At 41.7% G+C, this 19,702-nt stretch overlaps 1 protein-coding gene across 1 annotated transcript; it reads left to right on the top strand.

Moving 5' to 3' along the window:
* Positions 1-10,953: 10,953 nt before the first annotated feature.
* On the top strand, positions 10,954-18,363 carry LOC135525141 (cold shock domain-containing protein C2-like). The gene is made up of 4 exons (XM_064952880.1): positions 10,954-11,117; positions 17,286-17,658; positions 17,819-17,941; positions 18,120-18,363. Exons 2-4 carry the CDS (start codon positions 17,468-17,470, stop codon positions 18,280-18,282), a joined length of 477 nt encoding a protein of 158 aa, XP_064808952.1. The 5' UTR covers positions 10,954-11,117; positions 17,286-17,467; the 3' UTR covers positions 18,283-18,363.
* Positions 18,364-19,702: the final 1,339 nt, after the last annotated feature.

Here is a 19,702-nt window from a genome sequence, read left to right as displayed (position 1 = left end):
ACATGGTTATCAGATGTTAATGTGAGTGTAGCGAAATGCTTGTGCTTCCAGTTCTGACTATGCAGTAATATCTAGCAATTCATCTAACAAATTCACAACTACCTTATACACACAAATATAAAGGGATGAATAGAATATGTACATATAAATATATGGATGAGCGATGGCGTGCGGCGTAGGCAAGATGCAGTAGATGGTATAGAATATAGTATACAGTGGGGCAAAAAAGTATTTAGTCAGCCACCAATTGTGCAAGTTCTCCCACTTAAAAAGATGAGAGGCCTGTAATTTATCATAGGTACACTTGAACTATGACAGACAAAATGAGAAAAAGAAATCCAGAACATCACATTGTAGGATTTTTAATGAATTTATTTGCAAATGATGGTGGAAAATAAGTATTTGGTCACTGACAAACAAGCAAGATTTCTGGCTCTCACAGACCTGTAACTTCTTCTTGAAGAGGCTCCTCTGTCCCCCACTCGTTACCTGTATTAATGACACCTGTTTGAACTTGTTATCAGTATAAAAGACACCTGTCCACAACCTCAAACAGTCACACTCCAAACTCCACTATCGCCAAGACCAAAGACCTGTCAAAGGACACCAGAAACAAAATTGTAGACCTGCACCAGGCTGGGAAGACTGAATCTGCAATAGATAAGCAGCTTGGTTTGAAGAAATCAACTGTGGGAACAATTATTATGAAATGGAAGACATACAAGACCACTGATAATCTCCCTCGATCTGGGGCTCCACGCAAGATCTCACCCTGTGGGGTCAAAATTATCACAAGAACGGTGAGCAAAAATCCCAGAACCACACGGTGGACCTAGTGAATGACCTGCAGAGAGCTGGGACCAAAGTTGCAAAGCCTACCATCAGTAACACAATACGCCGCCAGGGACTCAAATCCTGCAGTGCCAGACGTGTCCCCCTGCTTAAGCCAGTACATGTCCAGGCCCGTCTGAAGTTTGCTAGAGAGCATTTGGATGATCCAGAAGAAGATTGGGAGAATGTCATATGGTCAGATGAAACCAAAATAGAACTTTTTGGTAAAAACTCAACTTGTGTTTGGAGGACAAAGAATGCTGAGTTGCATCCAAAGAACACCATACCTACTGTGAAGCATGGGGGTGGAAACATCATGCTTTGGGGCTGTTTTTCTGCAAAGGGACCAGGACGACTGATCCGTGTAAAGGAAAGAATGAATGGGGCCATGTATCGTGAGATTTTGAGTGAAAACCTCCTTCCATCAGCAAGGGCATTGAAGATGAAACGTGGCTGGGTCTTTCAGCATGACAATGATCCCAAACACACTGCCCGGGAAATGAAGGAGTGGCTTCGTAAGAAGCATTTCAAGGTCCATTTCAAGGAGTGGCCTAGCCAGTCTCCATATCTCAACCCCATAGAAAATCTTTGGGGTGAGTTGAAAGTCCGCGTTGCCCAGCAACAGCCCCTAAACATCACTGCTCTACAGGAGATCTGCATGGAAGAATGGGCCAAAATACCAGCAACAGTTTGTGAAAAGCTTGTGAAGACTTACAGAAAACGTTTGACTCTTGCATTGCCAACAAAGGGTATATAACAAAGTATTGAGATAAACTTTTGTTATTGACCAAATACTTATTTTCCACCATAATTTGCTAATAAATTCATTAAAAATCCTACAATGTGATTTTCTGGATTTTTTTTCCTCATTTTGTCTGTCATAGTTGAAGTGTACCTACGATGAAAATTACAGGCCTCTCTCATCTTTTTAAGTGGGAGAACTTGCACAATTGGTGGCTGACTAAATACTTTTTTGCCCCAATGTACACATGAGATGAGTAATTGTAGATTATGTAAACATTATTAAAGTGGCGTTATTTAAAGTGACTGGTGATACCTTTAATAAGTCAATTTATTTAAATGGCCAGAGATTATATTCAATATGTTGGCAGCAGCCTCTGTTAGTGTTAGTGATGGCTGTTTAACAGTCTGATGACCTTGAGATAGAAGCTGTTTTTCAGTCTCTCAGTTCCAGCTTTGATGCACCTGTACTGGCCTCACCTTCTAGATGATAGCGGGGTGAACAAGCAGTGGCTCGGGTGGTTGTTGTCCTTGATCTTTTTGGCCTTCCTGTGACATCGGGTGCTGTTGGTGTCCTGGAGGGCAGGTAGTTTCCCCCCGGTGATGCGTTGTGCAGACCGCACTACCCTCTGGAGAGCGATGCGGTTGAGGGTGGTGCAATTGTCGTACCAGGCGGCGATACAGCCCGACAGGATGCTCTCGAGTGTTTTAGATGACCAGCCAAATTTCTTCAGTCTCCTGAGGTTGAAGAGGCGCTGTTGCGCCTTCTTCACCACGCTGTCTGTGGGTGAACCATTTCAGTTTGTCCGTGATGTGTACGGCGAGGAACTTAAAACTTTCCACCTTCTCCACTACTGTCCCGTGGATGGGGTGGTGCTCCCTCTGTTGTTTCCTATAGTCCACGATCATCTGTTTTGTGGAGGTTATTTTCATGACACCACACTCCGAGGGCCCTAACCTCCTCCCTGTAGGCCGTCTCGTCGTCTTTGTTGGTAATCAGGCCTACCACTGTAGTGTCGTCTGCAAATTTGATGATTGAGTTGGAAGCGTGCATGGCCACGCAGTCATACGTGAACAGGGAGTACAGGAGAGGGCTGAGAACGCACCCTAGTGGGGCCCCAGTGTTGAGGATCAGCGGGGTGGAGATGCTGTTTCCTATCTTCACGGCGGCCTATCAATGTCCAATTTCTCTACCATAGGCCGTCTTCAACGGCGTTTTAGAGAATTTGGCAGTACGTCCAACTGGCCTCACAACTGCAGACCACGTGTAACCACGCCAGTCCAGGACCTCCACATCTGACTTCTTCACCTGTGGGATCGTCCGAGACCAGCTACCAGGACAGCTGATGAAACTGAGGAGGACTTCTGTCTGTAATCAAGCCCTGTTGTGGTGAAAAACTCATTCTGATTGGCTGGGTCTGGCTCCCTAGTTGGTGGGCCTATGCCCAGTCATGTGAAATCCATAGATTAGTGCCTAATGAATTTTTTTAAATCAACTGATTTCCTTATATGAACTGTAACTCAGTAAAATCTTTGAAATTGTTGCATGTTGTGCAGTGGTGTAAAGTACTTAAGTAAAAATACTTTAAAGTACTACTTAAGTAGTTTTGGGGGGGATCTGTACATTACGTTACTATTTAGATTTTTGCTAACTTTTACTTTTACTTCACTAAATTCCTAAAGAAAATAATGTACTTTTTATTCCATACATTTTCCCTGATACCCAAAAGTACTTATTACATTTTGACAGGAAAATGGTCCAATTCATACACTTATCAAGAGAACATCCCTACTGTCTCTGATCTGGCTCACAAGTACTTCATTTGTAAATTATTTCTTAGTGCTGGAGTGTGCCCCTGCTATTTGTCAATAAAAAAATGAGTAAATTGTGCCGTCTGGTTTGCTTAATATAATGAATTTGAAATTATTTACACTTTTCATACTTAAGTACGTTGTAGCAATTCTATTTACTTTTGATACTTAAGTATATTTAAAACCAATTACTTTTACACTTTTACTGGGTGACTTTCACTTTTTCTTGACTTTTATCTTTACTTTTACTGAAGTATGACAATTGAGTACTTTTTCCACAACTGATGTTGCATTTATATTTTTGTTCAGTATATCTATCAGATAATAATCATCATCAGCATCGACTTTGTTCCACTTATACAATTTTGGCCAGATCTTTGAGTCTTTCAACATGACCGCTCTGTGGAAGCTGCCGTGTATCTTCATCTGTGATAACAAGTTGGGTATGGAGACGTCTGTAGAGAGGACTTCTCCTTGCACTGAGTACTTCAAAAGAGGGAGACTATTCCTGGCCTCAAGGTAGGACACACATGGTCAGTGGGAGTACAGAATCTCTGCTATATTGACCTTCCTGCCTCTGGGTGTAGGTGGAAGGCATGGGTGTTCTGTGTGTGAGAGAGGCCATCAAGCTCGCAGCAGACCACTGCAGAGCCTGGAAGGTGCATAGATGAGAAAGTTATAACACTCTTCAAGCTCTTAAACCAGTTAAGTATAACTTTGTCTCAGACAATCTAATCTCAGAGGGATGATCAGCTTCTAGTATCACACCAGTGTCTCTTCACTGACAAAGGGAGGATATGTGACCAGCATAGAGACACTCTGTGGAAGAGACTCCAGTACAGAGCTGCATCTCATCCCAGTTTAACCACTCCTGGCGTGGTGCAGAGCTAGAGAGCACAAATGCTGAGAAACTGCCGCTCCAATAGAAATCCCTGATCAGGCTATTCAGCAGTGTCATGGCTGCGTTGGCTTCCTTGTTTGAGTCTTTTTGTTTAGAAACCTCTCTGGCAGAGTCTTATTGTCAAATGGAGCTGGAGACCTAACGTTACCATGGACACAGCATGAGCGACCCTGGGGATAGGTGAGACGATATTTCTGACCCTGTGACCGTTACTTGACCTCCGGTCCCTCTGCGCCCCTTAACTCCCCACCCACACCACCTCTCTCTCACTCTCTCCTCACTCTGTTTTGTTTTAACCTTACCCACCTCTTTGTGTTGCCACTCTTCCTCACTCCCTATTTTAGCCTGTCTAGACACCCTTCAGTGTAGTGCAGTGTTGGTTTGGGATGCACAGCTTCCTTTCCAGGGCTCTGTGTCTTTCTCTCATCAACCAAGGGATAGAGCTGAACCCTGCTAATCAGGTCTAACCCCTCTTAGGCTTGTGTGCGGCTGCTCGACCATGGAAACTCATTTTGTGAAGCTTTGGACAAACAGTTCTTGTGCTGATGTTGCTTCCAGAGGCAGTTTGGAACTCGGTAGTGAATGTTGCAACCGAAGACATTTTTTTTTACATGCTTCAGCACTCGGCAGTCACTTTCTGTGAGCTTGTGTGGCCTACCACTTCGTGGCTGAGCCGTTTCTCCTAGATGTTTCCACTTCACAATAACAACACTTACAGTTGACCAGGGCAGCTCTAGCAGGGCAGAAATTTGATGAACTGACCATCCTATGATGGTGCCACTTTGAAAGTCACTGAGCTCTTCAGTAAGGCCATTCTCCTGTCAATGTTTGTCTATGGAGATTGCATGGTGTGTGCTCGACTTTATAAACCTGTCAGCAACAGGTGTGGCTAAATAATCCACAAATTTTATCGGGTGTCAACATACTTTTGTGTATATATGGTGTAGCTATTGAGATCAGGAAGGTGATCGAGGATGTGGTCCAATTTGCGATCTCTAACCCAAACTTAAGTCTGTCAGCTAGACACACACCTGAACCAAACTGCAGGCCATCAGCTACACATCCTCTCCGACCCTTTGAGACACCAACCCCTACGTTAAAGTCTACTCCCCATCTCCTCCTCCTCCTTTTCTCATTAGTACTCTAAACGCACAATAGGATATGAGATTGTGACCCTGTACGTCAGAGTTCAGTCTGTAGCAGCATTCCAAATTAGTTCAACTCTGACCCTGTGATGTCACTGGTATTTATTCACAATATGTACCGTATAGTGTATAATATGTTGTTTTAGGTTTGAGTTGGTATGTATTCTCCTGATACTGAGGGATCTGTCTTAATGGGAGGTGAATTGCATTGGGAAGGCTTTTTTTCCAGCCCAGCACTAACACACCTGATTCAACATATCAACCTCTCATCAAGCTGTATCAGGTGTATTAATGCTGATATGTAACTTACAAAGCTTGTACACCCTATAGCTCTCCAGGACCAGGGCTGGGGAGTGTGTGTGGGGTCTGGGTATGTCTCTCTGTTTTTAAGGTTTATTACTGTTTGACGGTATTACGTTCCTAGACTAGATCAATTTAAGAGACACCGCCAGACTGCAAGTAATAACGTCATCATAGGAAAAGGGAATGGAAATGGTAGTCTATTTGTCTCCTCCTGCTCTCTTCCTCTCCTTCTCTTTCTCTAACTCCCTCCCCCTCTCCACGAGGAGAGGATACTGATCCAAGCACTATGGAACTGAAGCATCTGTGTGAATTGAAAGATTGTAATACAATTTGACGTGATTTGACTTGATCATTAAAGTTGGCTGAGACTTGGGGTGTTTTGAAAAGCTCTTAAAGTAAAATGCATTATTTATTATAATAACAACAATAATAGTGCTTGTTTCTGATGACTCTGTAGAGGCCCGTATGCATGAGAGCTAATAATGTACCATGCCAGGTAGGTGAGTGCATTTTCCTGCTCCTGCAACACCACGAATCTTAGTATTAGTCAGAAGTAGTGCTTATAATTAGTGTTTATATACAGTGCCTTCGGAAAGTATTCAGACCACTTGACTGTTTCCACATTGTGTTACGTTACAGCCTTTATTATGAAATTGATTAAAAAAATAAAAAGTCCTCAGCAATCTACACAGGAGCATCCTGTTTCCATTGATCATCCTTGAGACGCTTCTACAACTTGATTGGAGTACACCTGTGGTAATTTTAATTGATTGGGCATGATTTGGAAAGGCACACACCTGTCTATATAAGGTCTCACAGTTGACAGTGCATGTCAGAGCAAAAACAAGGTCGAAGGAATTGTCCATAGAGTTCCGAGACAGGATTGTGTCAAGATCTGGAGCTGGCCATCCAGCCCTGAGCAATTTTGGGACAAGGGCCTTGGTCAGGTAGGTGAAAGAGCTCCAAAGTTCCTCTGTGGAGATGGGAGAACATTCCAGAAGGATAACCATCTCTGCAGCACTCCACCAATCAGACCTTTATTGTAGAGTGGCGAGACGGAAGCCACTCCTCAGTAAAAAACACATGACAGCCCGCTTGGAGTTTTCCAAATGGCACCTAAAGGACTCTCAGACCATGAGAAACAAGATTCTCTGGTCTGATGAAACCAAGATTGAACTCTTCGGCCTAAATGTCAAGCGTCACGTCTGGAGCAAACCTGGCTCCATCCCTACGGTGAAGCATGGTGGTGGCAGCATCATGCCTTTGGGATGTTTTTCAGCGACAGGGACTGGGAGACTAGTCAGGATCGAGGGAAAGCTGAACAGAGCAAAGTACAGAGAGATCCTTGATTAAAAACCTGCTCCAGAGTGCTCAGGACCTCAGACTGGGGCGAAGGTTCACCTTCCAACAGGACAACGATCCTAAGCACACAGCCAAGACAATGCAGGAGTGGCTTCGGGACAAGTCTCTAAATATCCTTGAGTGGCTCAGCCAGAGCCCGGACTTGCACCCAATCGACCATCTCTGGAGAAACCTGAAAATAGCTGTGCATCAACGCTCCCCATCCAACCTGACAGCTTGAGCGGATCTGCAGAGAAGAATGGGAGAAACTCCCCAAATACAGGTTTGCCAAGCTTGTAGCATCATATCCAAGAAGACTTGAGGATGTAATCGCTGCCAAACGCGCTTCAACAAAGTACTGAGTAAAGGGTCTGAATACTTAGGTAAATGTGATATTTCAGTTTTAAATTTGTAATAAATTAGCGAAAAGTTCAAAAAATCTCTTTACTTTGTCAGTATGTAGCTTGATGAGAGAAAAAAATAATTTTATCAATTTCAGAATAAGGCTATAACGTAACAAAATATGGAAAAAGTCAAGGGGTCTGAATACTTTTTGAAAGCACTGTATGTATATTTCTATATTTCTATACAGTAGACATCAATGGTGTAGTGGAGGGTAAACACAGTTTACACCTTTTTTTATTTTGTGAGAGGTTTTAGCCACCTTTTGTGGAAAAATGCATTAAAAGTATAGGGACAGTTACTTAATTTAGACTGGACGGCAATCAGAATTTACCACCACTGGTAGAGATAATGTTTTAAGATTTTGAAGTTTGGAGCTACGGAGTTGAAGAGTTATAACCTCTCACTTTGCCAGAAATTCACACACACAGTCAACACCCATAGACTGTTCACTCAGCTACCATCCTGCAAACGGTACTGGAACAACTGGACTGGAGCATCAGCTTTTCCACCATAATTTGCAAATAAATTCATTAAAAATCTTACAATGTGATTTTCTGGATTTTTTATTCTAATTTTGTCTGTCATAGTTGAAGTGTACCTATGATGACAATTACCGGCCTCTCATCTTTTTAAGTGGGAGAACTTGCACAATTGGTGGCTGAATAAATACTTTTTTGCCCCACTGTACAGTACCAGTCAAAAGTTTGGACATACCTGCTCATTATGTTTGACTATTTTCTACATTGTATAATAATCTGAAGACATCTCAACTATGAAATAACACATATGGAATCATCTAGTAACCAAACAAGTGTTACAAAAATCTATTTTATATTCTTCAAAGTAGCCACTCTTTGCCTTGATGACATCATTGCACACGCTTGGAATTCTCTCAACCAGCTTCACCTGGAATGCTTTTCCAACCGTTTTGAAGGCATTCCCACATATGCTGAGCACTTGTTGGCTGCTCAGCATATGCTTAACTCATCCCAAACCATCTCAATTGGGTTGAAGTCAGGTGACTGTGGAGTACAGGTCATCTGATGCAGCACTCTGTCGCTCTCCTTCTTTGTCAAATAGCCCTTACACAGCTTGGAGGTGTGTTGGGTCAGTGTCCTGTTGAAAAACAAATGATAGTCCCAATAAGCGCAAAACAGATGGGATGGCATATTGCTGCAGAAGGCTGTGGTAGCCTAGCTGGATAAGTGTGCCTTGAATTCTAAATAAATCACTGACAGTGTCACCAGCAAAGCACCATCACACCTCCTCCATTGCTTCACAGTGGGAACCACACATGTAGAGATAATCCGTTCACCTACTCTGCGTCTCACAAATAAATGGCAGTTGGAACCAGAACTCTCAAATTTGGACTCGTCAGACCAAAGGACAGATTGGCTACTTTGAAGAATCTAAAATCTAAAATATATTTTGATTTGTTTAACACTTGTTTGGTTACTACATGATTCCATATATGTAATTTCATAGTTTTGATGTCTTCATTATTATTCTACAAAAAGCATTGAGGTGGAAACATCATTCTTTGGGGATGCTTTTCTGCAAAGGGGACAGGACGACTGTACCATATTGAGGGGAGGATGGATGGGGCCATGTATCGCGAGATCTTGGCCAACAACCTTCCCTCAGTAAGAGCATTGAAGATGGGTCGTGGCTGGGTCTTTCAGCATGACAACGACCCAAAACACACAGCCAGGCAACTAAGGAGTGGCTCCGTACGAAGTATCTCAAGGTCCTGGAGTGGCCTAGCCAGTCTCCAGACCTGAACCCAATAGAAAATCTTTGGAGGGAGCTGAAAGTCCGTATTGCCCAGCGACAGCCCCAAAACCTAAAGGATCTGGAGAAGGTCTGTATGGAGGAGTGGGCCAAAATCCCTGCTGCAGTGTGTGCAAACCTGGTCAAGAACTACAGGAAACGTATGATCTCTGTAATTGCAAACAAAGGTTTCTGCACCAAATATTAAGTTCTGCTTTTCTGATGCATGAAATACTTATGTCATGCAATAAAATGCAAATTAATTACTTAAAAATCATACAATGTGATTTTCTGGATTTTTGTTTTAGATTCCGTCTCTCACAGTTGAAGTGTACCTATGATAAAAATTATAGATCTCTACATGCTTTGTAAGTAGGAAAACCTGCAAAATCGGGAATGTTTCAATAATTGTTCTCCCCACTGTATAGTCTATACACACTCATACTACATTGAAACAGCCACACAAATCCCACATACATTCACATACACAGCATACACACACGCACTCATACCGACACAACACAAACATGCACACTCACACACTTTTAAACTCATTATTTGCTGCTGATATCTATCCTGATGCCAAGTCACTTTACCCTGCCTTCATGTACATATCTACCTCAAATACCTCATACCTCTGCACTGTGATCTGGTACTGGTACTCATTGTATATAGCTCCTAATTGATCTGGTACTCCCAGTATATACTGTAGCTCCATTCTTGTGTTTTTTATTTTATTCCTCATGTACTATTTTATTTGTATTATTTTTCAACTCTGCATCATTGGGAAGGGCTCATAAGCAATAATTTCACAGTAAAGTCTGCACATGACAAGTAAGATATTATTTGGAAATCCGGCCCCCCTAGTCATAGACTGTTCTCTCTGCTACAGCACGGCAAGTACCTGAGCGTCAAATCTTGGTCCAAAAGGCGTTTTAACAGTTTCTACCCCCAAACCAAAGACTGAACAGCTAATCAAATGGCTACCCAGATTATTTGCAATGTCCCCGCCCCCCTTACGCTCCTGCTACGCTCTGTTTATTATCTATGAATAATCACTTCAACTCTACCTACATGTACATATTACCCCAATTACCTCGACTAACCAGTGCCCCCGCACATTGACTCTGTACCACCATTTGATTAGTGTATAGCCTTGCTATTGTTATTTTACTGCTGCTCTTTAATTATTTTTTACTTAACACATTTGTCTTAAAACTGCATTGTTGGTTAAGGGATTGTAAGCATTTTACTGTAAAGTCTACTACACCTGTTGTATTCGGCGCATGTGACAAATACAATTTGATTTGATTTGAAAGTCTCCTTGATACAAATAGCGTGGAACTGACCAATGAGGGGAGGGTCAATGGACCGACCAATGACATGCACTGACAGGCGTTTCCTGATATCAATGGACTGACGAAGGGCGGGCACAAATGGGTGTTACCGGATAATCAAGGAATGGCCATATCAAGAAACGCCCCCAAATTTCGGTCTGCAATTAGACAATATTGGCTGAGCCGGAGGAGCGCGAATTCATCTTGCTGTGTAATACATTGCGGCCAGCAGGCCAAACGAACGACTAAAAACGAATCATGACTCTCGAGTCAGTAAAAAGAGTCGTTCAAAAAGAACGAATCGTTCCCGAACTGCCCATCACTCGTACCCCCGCCCTTGTCTCTTTTCTTTTCATTTTGCGCCCTCATCATCCAGACAGACCAGTTTGTGCAGCGAAACCACATACAAGAGGAAGGTATTCTCTCCACATCTGTGCATTGTATTGTTATTTCATTATATAATTATCGTCATATAATAGTTAAGAGTCAAGACATCAACACGTTTGACCGAAAACAGAGTAACATTTTACGGTAAGAGCACGATTAATCAATAGCCTACATTTTGATAGTGCGCTTTGGGCTATAAATATTTTATTTTCGGAGCTATTTTTGTACAAGTTCGCTACCACCATTCAGGTGAAAATGTTATATTCTATAAACTTATCTGGATAAATATGTATTGTGTGAGTAGCCTAGCCTTGAAACTGTGTTGTCTCGTGCAGCTTCTACCTTATTTTGAACGATCAATCTATTCTCCTGATGTCTCAGCTGGTTCACATAAGAATGTTCTGGAATCAAGATGCCGGTGGCCTTGATTTGGGGAGTGAGTGAGAGAGAGTCAAGACACCACATGTTCAACCGCTATTAGACAACTCTTAGGGTATTTTAAAGTTAAAAGGGATTTAGACAAAGGCCGCCAAAAAAGGGCAGCGTCGTGAGTGACTGTCTGTGTGTAGCCTACTGAATATTTACGTGTCTCCCATGCTGATAATGCTGAGGACAAGCAGCCACAGTACCCTGCAGATTTTGGGAAGTGCATGGTGGTGTTGAGACAGCCTTTGTCTAGTTGAAGGAGCCCAGTCGGCACTGGTGTTTGCACTGCTCCAAAACTAACCAAATATAAATGTACATCCTATAATAATCCCATTATTTTTTAAATCGGTTTACAGTCACTAACTACTTTTACAAGCAGTATATATAAAATGAGACAGATTAGATGGATAAACTGTGTTGTTGGATTAAAGTACTTGTCAGTGTATGTAATAGGCAATAATTCAATACTAGTTTTCAGTGTTTTTTTTCTGTGCAAAATTGTGACAACAGAGGTGTGTATAAGAGTGGAGGCTGCTGGAGGGAGGACGGCTCATAATAATGGCTGGTACGGAGCAAATGGAATGGTATCAAAAACCATCCCACTGATTCTGCTCCAGCCATTACCACGAGCCTGTTCTCCCCAATTAAGGTGCCACCAACCTCCTGTGGTGTACACACAATCAAGTCAAAATTCCACCAGCGTGTGATGATGTTGTCAGGATAAAACCTGCTACTTTTCTTTGACACATAGATGGGGGACATTTTATTAATCCCTTTCTCTTAAATTAGTTTTGGGATAAGAGATTACACTGCTTCTTACCAATAAAGAATAGAGTGCCTTTTCCTCTTTATTGGATCATTATGGTTCCCTACCGCCCTAAACCCTCCTCCCTAAACTCTGGTTGCAACCCTGTCTCCACCCTGACCCTCCAGTCAATAAAGGGCAAACTCCACTTTACTCCACCATGCAGGCAGCTATATTTAGATGGTGCCACTTGTCACATAGAGAGAGAGCAGCCCTAGGGATGCAGTCTGCCACACATTTCCCTCATCTATCTTTTACATAGAAACAGTGTTGGGGAAGCTACTCTATCACAGTTTACTAAACTATGAATTACTTCACACTGAAAGAAGTTAATCTACACTAAAAGCTACCCTTAATAAAAAATATAGTTTACTTAACCAAAGCTACTTTGAAAAAGTACAAAAATGTTTTTTAAATGAAAATTCCAAAGCCTAAAATAGTGAACATTCAATGGCCAAAATGTTGAAAATATTCCACTGTCTCTGTCAAGTCCACATGGGGTAGACATCCTGGTTAGATAGGCTAGTCTGCCTAAGTATGCTCTAGAGCTTTCTGACTAAATAATTTTAATAGTTCTTCAAAGTAGATAAGGCATAGGCCTACTTTCACAAACTGTCTATCCATCACCTCCTTGTGTTGTGTACATTCCTCTCTCATGCGGTCAGTCTGTATGTAACCTAACATAGCAGACATAAAAGTGTATCCATCTCTGTCGTTGCCAGAATGAACCGGCGCAATGGATTATGGGCATTGTGGATAATGAATGTTTCTGTGCTGAACTAGGTTGAATATTTGCATAGTGAAAACTACAACTCCCTTCAGCCCAGCGTCCCACATAGTTCTTGACTTGATTTCTCTTGTGATTTATTTTTCTAGAGAAACCGTGCTTTGGGCTCACACAAAAAACAAACTAAATGTAAATCAAGTAATTGAACCGATGTCTGAAAAAATAAACATTTTGGTTAATCGCTCAGCACTAGCAAGAACAGATCCCTCTGGAGTCAGATGTTCACAGAATGTGCAATTAAGCATATTTAACACCAAAAATATGTTTCAAATGAGAATTTAAGGTCAAATTCCAAAAAAGAAAGGAAATTCTTGCCTACTTCACCCATATTCTATTTTAGCAACAACAACAAAAAAGTAGTGTGTTCCAGTATTAAGCTACACTGCTACATGGCAAACAAAGTAATTAACTACTGAAAACACCACCAAGGTTTGAATTCAATTCAACTACCACTACACTACTGCAAAATGTAGTTTAATTACTAGTTGAATTACATGTAGTTCACTACTCCCCAACACTGCATAGAAAGCCATTAGTCTGCAGTCTAAGAGGGGAGGGCTATTGTGATAGGTCTCAAAGACACAATTTTCTCAATGGCAAAATAATTGGATATTGTCTAGGGCTTTTTCTGTCAAAATAATCTGCTGGTTGCACTGCCTGTTCAAAGCGTTTGATGTCTGAATACACAATACACGGGGGGGTTAATATGATGTATTAAATATCGAATTTAAGGCTCGGCAAGGCTGGATTATATAGACAGTCATGGGATGATTTCAAAGCCAGTGGCATCAGTGCTGGTGCTTTAAACCAAATCACTTTCTTCAGTGGTGGGGAAGCTACTCTAAAAATATAGTTTACCAAGCTACCAATTAATTCACACTGGAAGAAGTTAAGCTACACTTAAGGAAAATATTGTTTACTTAACTAAAGTAACTTTGAAAAAACAGCTTTTATCATATCCTAAATGTGAAATGTCAAAGACTACAAATTGCAAGAACATATAATTCTGGAGTCAGATGTTGACAGAATGTGTAATTTAGTCTAACTATAAATCTCACTATAAATCAAGTGAAAATTAAGTAGGTCTGAGGCAGAAAAAGAGGATATTCTTGCCCATTTCAGACATATTTTCTTACATTTTTGCAAAAAAGAGTGTGCGTAGTTCCAGTCAGTGATGTAAAAATACTTGAAAGTACTACTTATGGTGCCTAAAGAAAATATTCATGACACTTGACTTATTCTACATTTTGTTGTTGCACCCTGAATTCAAAATGGATGAAATACGTTTTTCTCTCGCCCATCTACCACAATGACAAGAAATTGTAGCACATTTATTGAAAATTAAATACAGAAATATTGAATTGACATAATATTCACACCCCTGAGTCAATACTTTGTAGAAGCAACCTTTACAGCTGAGTCTGAGAGCTTTCCTCACCTGGATTTTGCAACATTTTTCCATTATTCTTTTTTAAATTCTTCAAGCTCTGTCAAATTGGTTGTTGATCATTGCTAGACAACCATTTTTAGGTCTTGCCTGAACTGTAACTCAGTCACTCAGGAACATTCACTGTCTTCTTGGTAAGCAACTCGTGTGAATTTGGCGTTGTGTTTTAGGTTATTGTCCTGCTGAAAGGTTAATTTGTCCCCAAGTGTCTGTTGGAAAGCAGACTGAACCAGGTTTTCCTCTAAGGTTTGTCCTGAGCTTAGCTCCAGGCTTAATTCAGTTTTTTTTTATCTTGAAAACTCCCCAGTCCTTAATGATAACATGATGCAGCCACCACTATGTTTGAAAATATGGAGAGTGGTACTCAGTAATATGTTTGGGGCAAATCCAATAACACAACACTTTTTATTCAGGACAAAAAATGTATTGCTTTGTCACGTTTTATTGCAGTATTACTCAAGTGCCTTGTTGCAAACAGTGTGCATGTTTTGGAATATTTTTTATTCTGTACAGTCTTTCTTTTCACTCTGTCAATTAGGTTAATATTGTGGAGTAAATACAATGTTGTTGATCCATCCTTAGTTTTCTCCTATCACGGCCATTAAACTCTCTGTTTAGCCTCATGGTGAAATCCCTGAGTACTTTCCTTCTTCTCCAGCAACTGAGTTAGAATAGAACACCTGTATCTTTGTAGTGACTGAGTGTATTGATCCACCATCCAAAGAGTAATTAGTAACTTCACCATGCTCAACGGGATATTTAATGTCTGCTATTTTATTTTGACCCATCTACCAATAGGTTCCCTTCTTTGCTAAGCATTGGAAAACCTCCCTGGTCTTCGGTTGAATCTGTGTTTGAAATTCATTTCTCGACTGAGGGACCTTACAATTATCTGTATATGTGGAGTACAGAGATGAGGTAGTTATTTAAAAAATCATGTTAAATGCTATTATTGCTTAAGCAAATTTTTACTACTGAATTTATTTAGGCTTGCTGTAACAAAGGGGTTAATTACTTATTGACATTTCTGATTTTAATTTTTTATGAATAAAATAAATAATCTATAAACATAATTCCACTTTGACATTTTGGGGTATTGTGTGTAGGCCAGTGACAAATCTCAAATGAATACATTTTAAATTCAGTTTGTAACAAGACAATGTGGATTACTTTCTGAAGGCACTGCATGTAGTTTTTTTGGGTATCTGTACTCCACTACTTATATTTTTTGACAAATTTTATTTTTACTCCACTGTCTATATGTACTTTTTACTCAGATACATTTTCTCTGACACCCAAAAGTGCTCGTTACATTTCGTATGCTCAGGTAGAATAGCAATATGTTTCAATTCATGCATACAGTGCATTCAGAAATATTCAGACCACTTCACTTTTTCCACTTTTTTTTTTTACAGTACAGCCTTATTCTAAAATTGATTAAATTGTTTCCTCAATCTATACACAATAGCCCATAATGACAAAGCAAAAACAGCTTTCATTTTTTTTTGATGATGTGTGTTTATATATATATATATATATCACATTTACATAAGTACATTTACATAAGTATACAGACCCTTTACTCAGCACTTTGTTGAAGCACCTTTGGCAGAGATGACAGCCTCGAGTTTTCTTGGGTATGACGCTACAGGCTTGGCACACCTGTATTTGGGGAGTCTCTCCCATTCTTCTCTGCAGATCCTTTTAAGCTCTGTCAGGTTGGATGGAGAGCATTGCAGCACAGCTATTTTCAGGTCTCTCCAGAGATGTTAGATCGGGTTAAAGTCTGGGCTCTGGCTGGGCCGCTCAAAGACATTGACACTTGTCCCGAAGCCACTCCTGTGATGTCTTGGCTGTGTGCTTAGGGTCGTTGGTCCTGTTGAAAGGTGTACTTTCGCCTAGTCTGAGGTCCTGAGCACTCTGGAGCAGGTTTTCTCTGTACTTTGCTCCGTTCATCTTTACCTCGACCCTAACTAGTCTCCAAATCCATGCTGCTGAAAGAATTCCCTACAGCATGATGCTGCCACCACCATGTTTCACTGTAGGGATGGTATTGGCCAGGTAATGAGCGGTGCCTGGTGTCCTCCAGATGTGACACTTGGCATTCAGGCCAAAGAGTTCAATCTTGTTTGTCATGGTCTGAGATTCCTTTAGGTGTCTTTTGACAAACTCCAAGCAGGCTGTCATGTGCTTTTTACTGGGGAGTGGCTTCTGTCTGGCCACTCTACCATAAAGGCCTGATTGGTGGAGTGCTGCAGAGATGGATGTCCTTCTGGAAGGTTCTCCCATCTTCACAGAGGAACTCTGGAGCCCTGTCAGAGTGACCATCGGGTTCCTGGTCACCTCCCTGACCAAGGCCCTTCTCCTCTGATTCCTCAGTTTGGCCGGGCGGCCAGCCCTAGGAAGATTCTTGCTGGTTCCAAACGTCTTCCATTTAAGAATGATGTAGGCCACTGTATTCTTGGAGACCTTCAATGCTGCAGAAATGTTACCTTTCCCCAGATCTGTGGCTCGACACAGTCCTTTCTCTGAGCTCTACGGACAATTCCTTTGATCTCATGGCTTGGTTTTTTGCTCTTACATGCACTGAGGGACCTTTATATAGACAGGTGTGTGTGCCTTTTACTGAGGGGTGGCTTCCGTCTGGCCACTCTACCATAAAGCCCTGATTGGTGGCGTGCTGCAGAGATGGTTGTCCTTCTGGAAGGTTAGCCCATCTCCACAGAGGAACTCTGGAGATCTGTTATTTCACTGAGTGTCCTTCCTTGTTATTGTTTTGCAGCCTTTTGGATTCATTCATATATTTCTCTATTTCTTTTTTTTTTTTTTTTTTTTTTCTATCTCCAGGAAACCACCAAGCTCCTCCATTATCCCGTCTTCCAGACACATACTAAACCACCACCACAAACACACCACCCATCACCCTTATCATGCAGACAGTCTAGGTCTGTCTCCCTGGCTGTGACCCACCCGAGGCTGAGGCAGATTCTCCTACAGAGCTCCACACCCCCAGGGGGACCCCCACAGAGATGGCTGATTCAGACCCCTCGTCCCCCTCCGATCCCCCACGGCCACTGAGCTCCCCCCGCACCCCTCTCTCCCTTTCATTCCCCTTCCTCAGGGAGGGAAGTCGGGTGTGGGAGAGGGAAAGGAAACCCCCCCTGATGCCAGGCGAGCTGCCAAGCCCTCTGCCCACCAAACGCACCCGCACATACTCAGCGTGAGTAGGAATAATCTGTAGTGATAGTGTGTTTGTGCATGGCCTTGAGTGTGATCTATGAGGCTCTGGTCACTATCAGGGACTAGGGAGCCATTTTGGATGCAAGTCCAGAGAAAAGCCTCCATAGGTTAATGTTGTTTCTCTCCTGTGTGTGTCTCAGTACGGTGCGGGCCAGATCAGGCCCAGTGTATAAGGGCGTGTGTAAGACCTTCTACAGGTCCCAGGGTCATGGCTTTATAAAGCCCTCCAACGGTGGAGAGGACATCTTTGTACACATCTCTGAGTGAGTGATTCTGAAGCGTTAGGATGCAATTATAATCTACAACACACCTTGGGACTGAAGTGTTATATGCGTTGTACCTAATATCATATTTTATCATCACAATACACCTTATTGCTTTATCATATATTCATAAAGAGGCCTGGATTCTCTCAACGTTCTCCCCCTCTCCCTTTTTTAGTATCGATGGAGAATACGTGCCCATGGAAGGTGACGAGGTCACGTACAAAGTCTGTTCCATCCCCCCCAAGAACCAGAAGATCCAGGCGATGGAGGTTGTCATCACCCACTTGGCCCCAGGAACCAAGCATGAGACCTGGTCTGGACAGATCATCAGCTCCTAGACCTCCACCTGCATCTGCAAAGAGGCAGTGTGGTGGAAGGTGGGGGTTGGGAGGGAAGGTGGGAAGGTGGGAAGGAGCCTGGAGAGGTAAAGGGGGAGGAGGGAGAAGTGGAGTCCAGGGTAGGGAGATAAGGTGGGGGAGGAAGGAGCCTAGAGGTAAAGGGGGAGGAGGGAGAAGTGGAGTCCGGGGGAGGAGGGAGAAGTGGAGTCCAGGGTAGGGAGATAAGGTGGGGGAGGAAGGAGCCTAGAGGTAAAGGGGAAGAAGGAGGAAGTAAACAAGCGCAGGGAGCAGTGGAAGGAGTGATTACGTGAAGGTGTAACCCTGAGGGTTGGAATGTGGTAATATAAGGCTTAAGACAGCGTTAAGTAGGTTTCTGTTGGAATGTGAATGAGGAAAAGTTAAATATTTAAGTTAGGAAAAGGGTCCAGGTTAAATTGGATTAAAGGTTGATGGTTTATTTAAGATTATTTAAGATGGCAGGAGTCTAGTACGTTTTAATAAGACACTGCTGTAAGGAAAACTGTGAAACAAAGAGCAACAAACCTTCCTAAATGATGATGTCTTTATTCATACTTTGATTTATTTATTTAATTTTTATTCGTTATGACAAGTGAGGTAGATATTGTTAAGATTATACATTTGTGTTTTAATGCCAATATATGCCTGGTCTAACCCATCGCACAATTCACTCTGATGATACTGCCCTGGTAACGCCCACTCCTCCAGTCTAATGTTGACCAATGACAATTTATTAATCTTTGTAACAGAGTTATTGATGATTACTATATGAGGTTCAAAACTCCTTTTTTTTAAATCATTAAAACACATGTTATCCATAGTAATAGACAAAAAATGAACATGTACTGTTGTCAATAGTCTCATACTTTCATCATGTAGTTTTAGTCTTTTGTAAACATAATTAGGTTTATATGCATTGTTAATACCATGTTTTATTTATTGTGACTAAATTATATAGTACTATGTCTCTCTTCTTATGTTGGGAAACTGTTTGAAGTTTCATTGTGTTCTAGAGCACTTTTTACGTCGATTCACTGTGACTAGCGTGTTGTCATTAGAATAAAAAGTTACTACTGTATTATTCACATTCCTGTGTGAAATTGTGTTGGTTATTTGCATGAATAAGTTAACCTGTGGTCCAAAATAGGTTATTAGCTATTCAAATATTGCTTCAGAAATTGCTTATTAGAAAGGTGTGTAACATCGATAGTCCATTAGAGGGCAGACAAGGACAAGTAATCTCTAACCAATTTTGGAGAAACTCAAGGTTACACACAGTACTTCACAAAACAGGTCTACTGTGTGGAAGTGTGTCAACCTCTGATGAAGTAATGGTTAACCCTGACCATATAGATATGTTGCATCATGCAGTATCTGGGCGGCTCCACTTTTTTGCACTGTA

Source organism: Oncorhynchus masou, chromosome 31 (genome assembly GCF_036934945.1).
Source record: "Oncorhynchus masou masou isolate Uvic2021 chromosome 31, UVic_Omas_1.1, whole genome shotgun sequence".
NCBI classification, from domain to species: Eukaryota; Metazoa; Chordata; class Actinopteri; order Salmoniformes; family Salmonidae; genus Oncorhynchus; species Oncorhynchus masou.
Note: the sequence above shows the minus strand (reverse complement) of the source record. Positions and strands in the feature narration are given on the sequence as shown.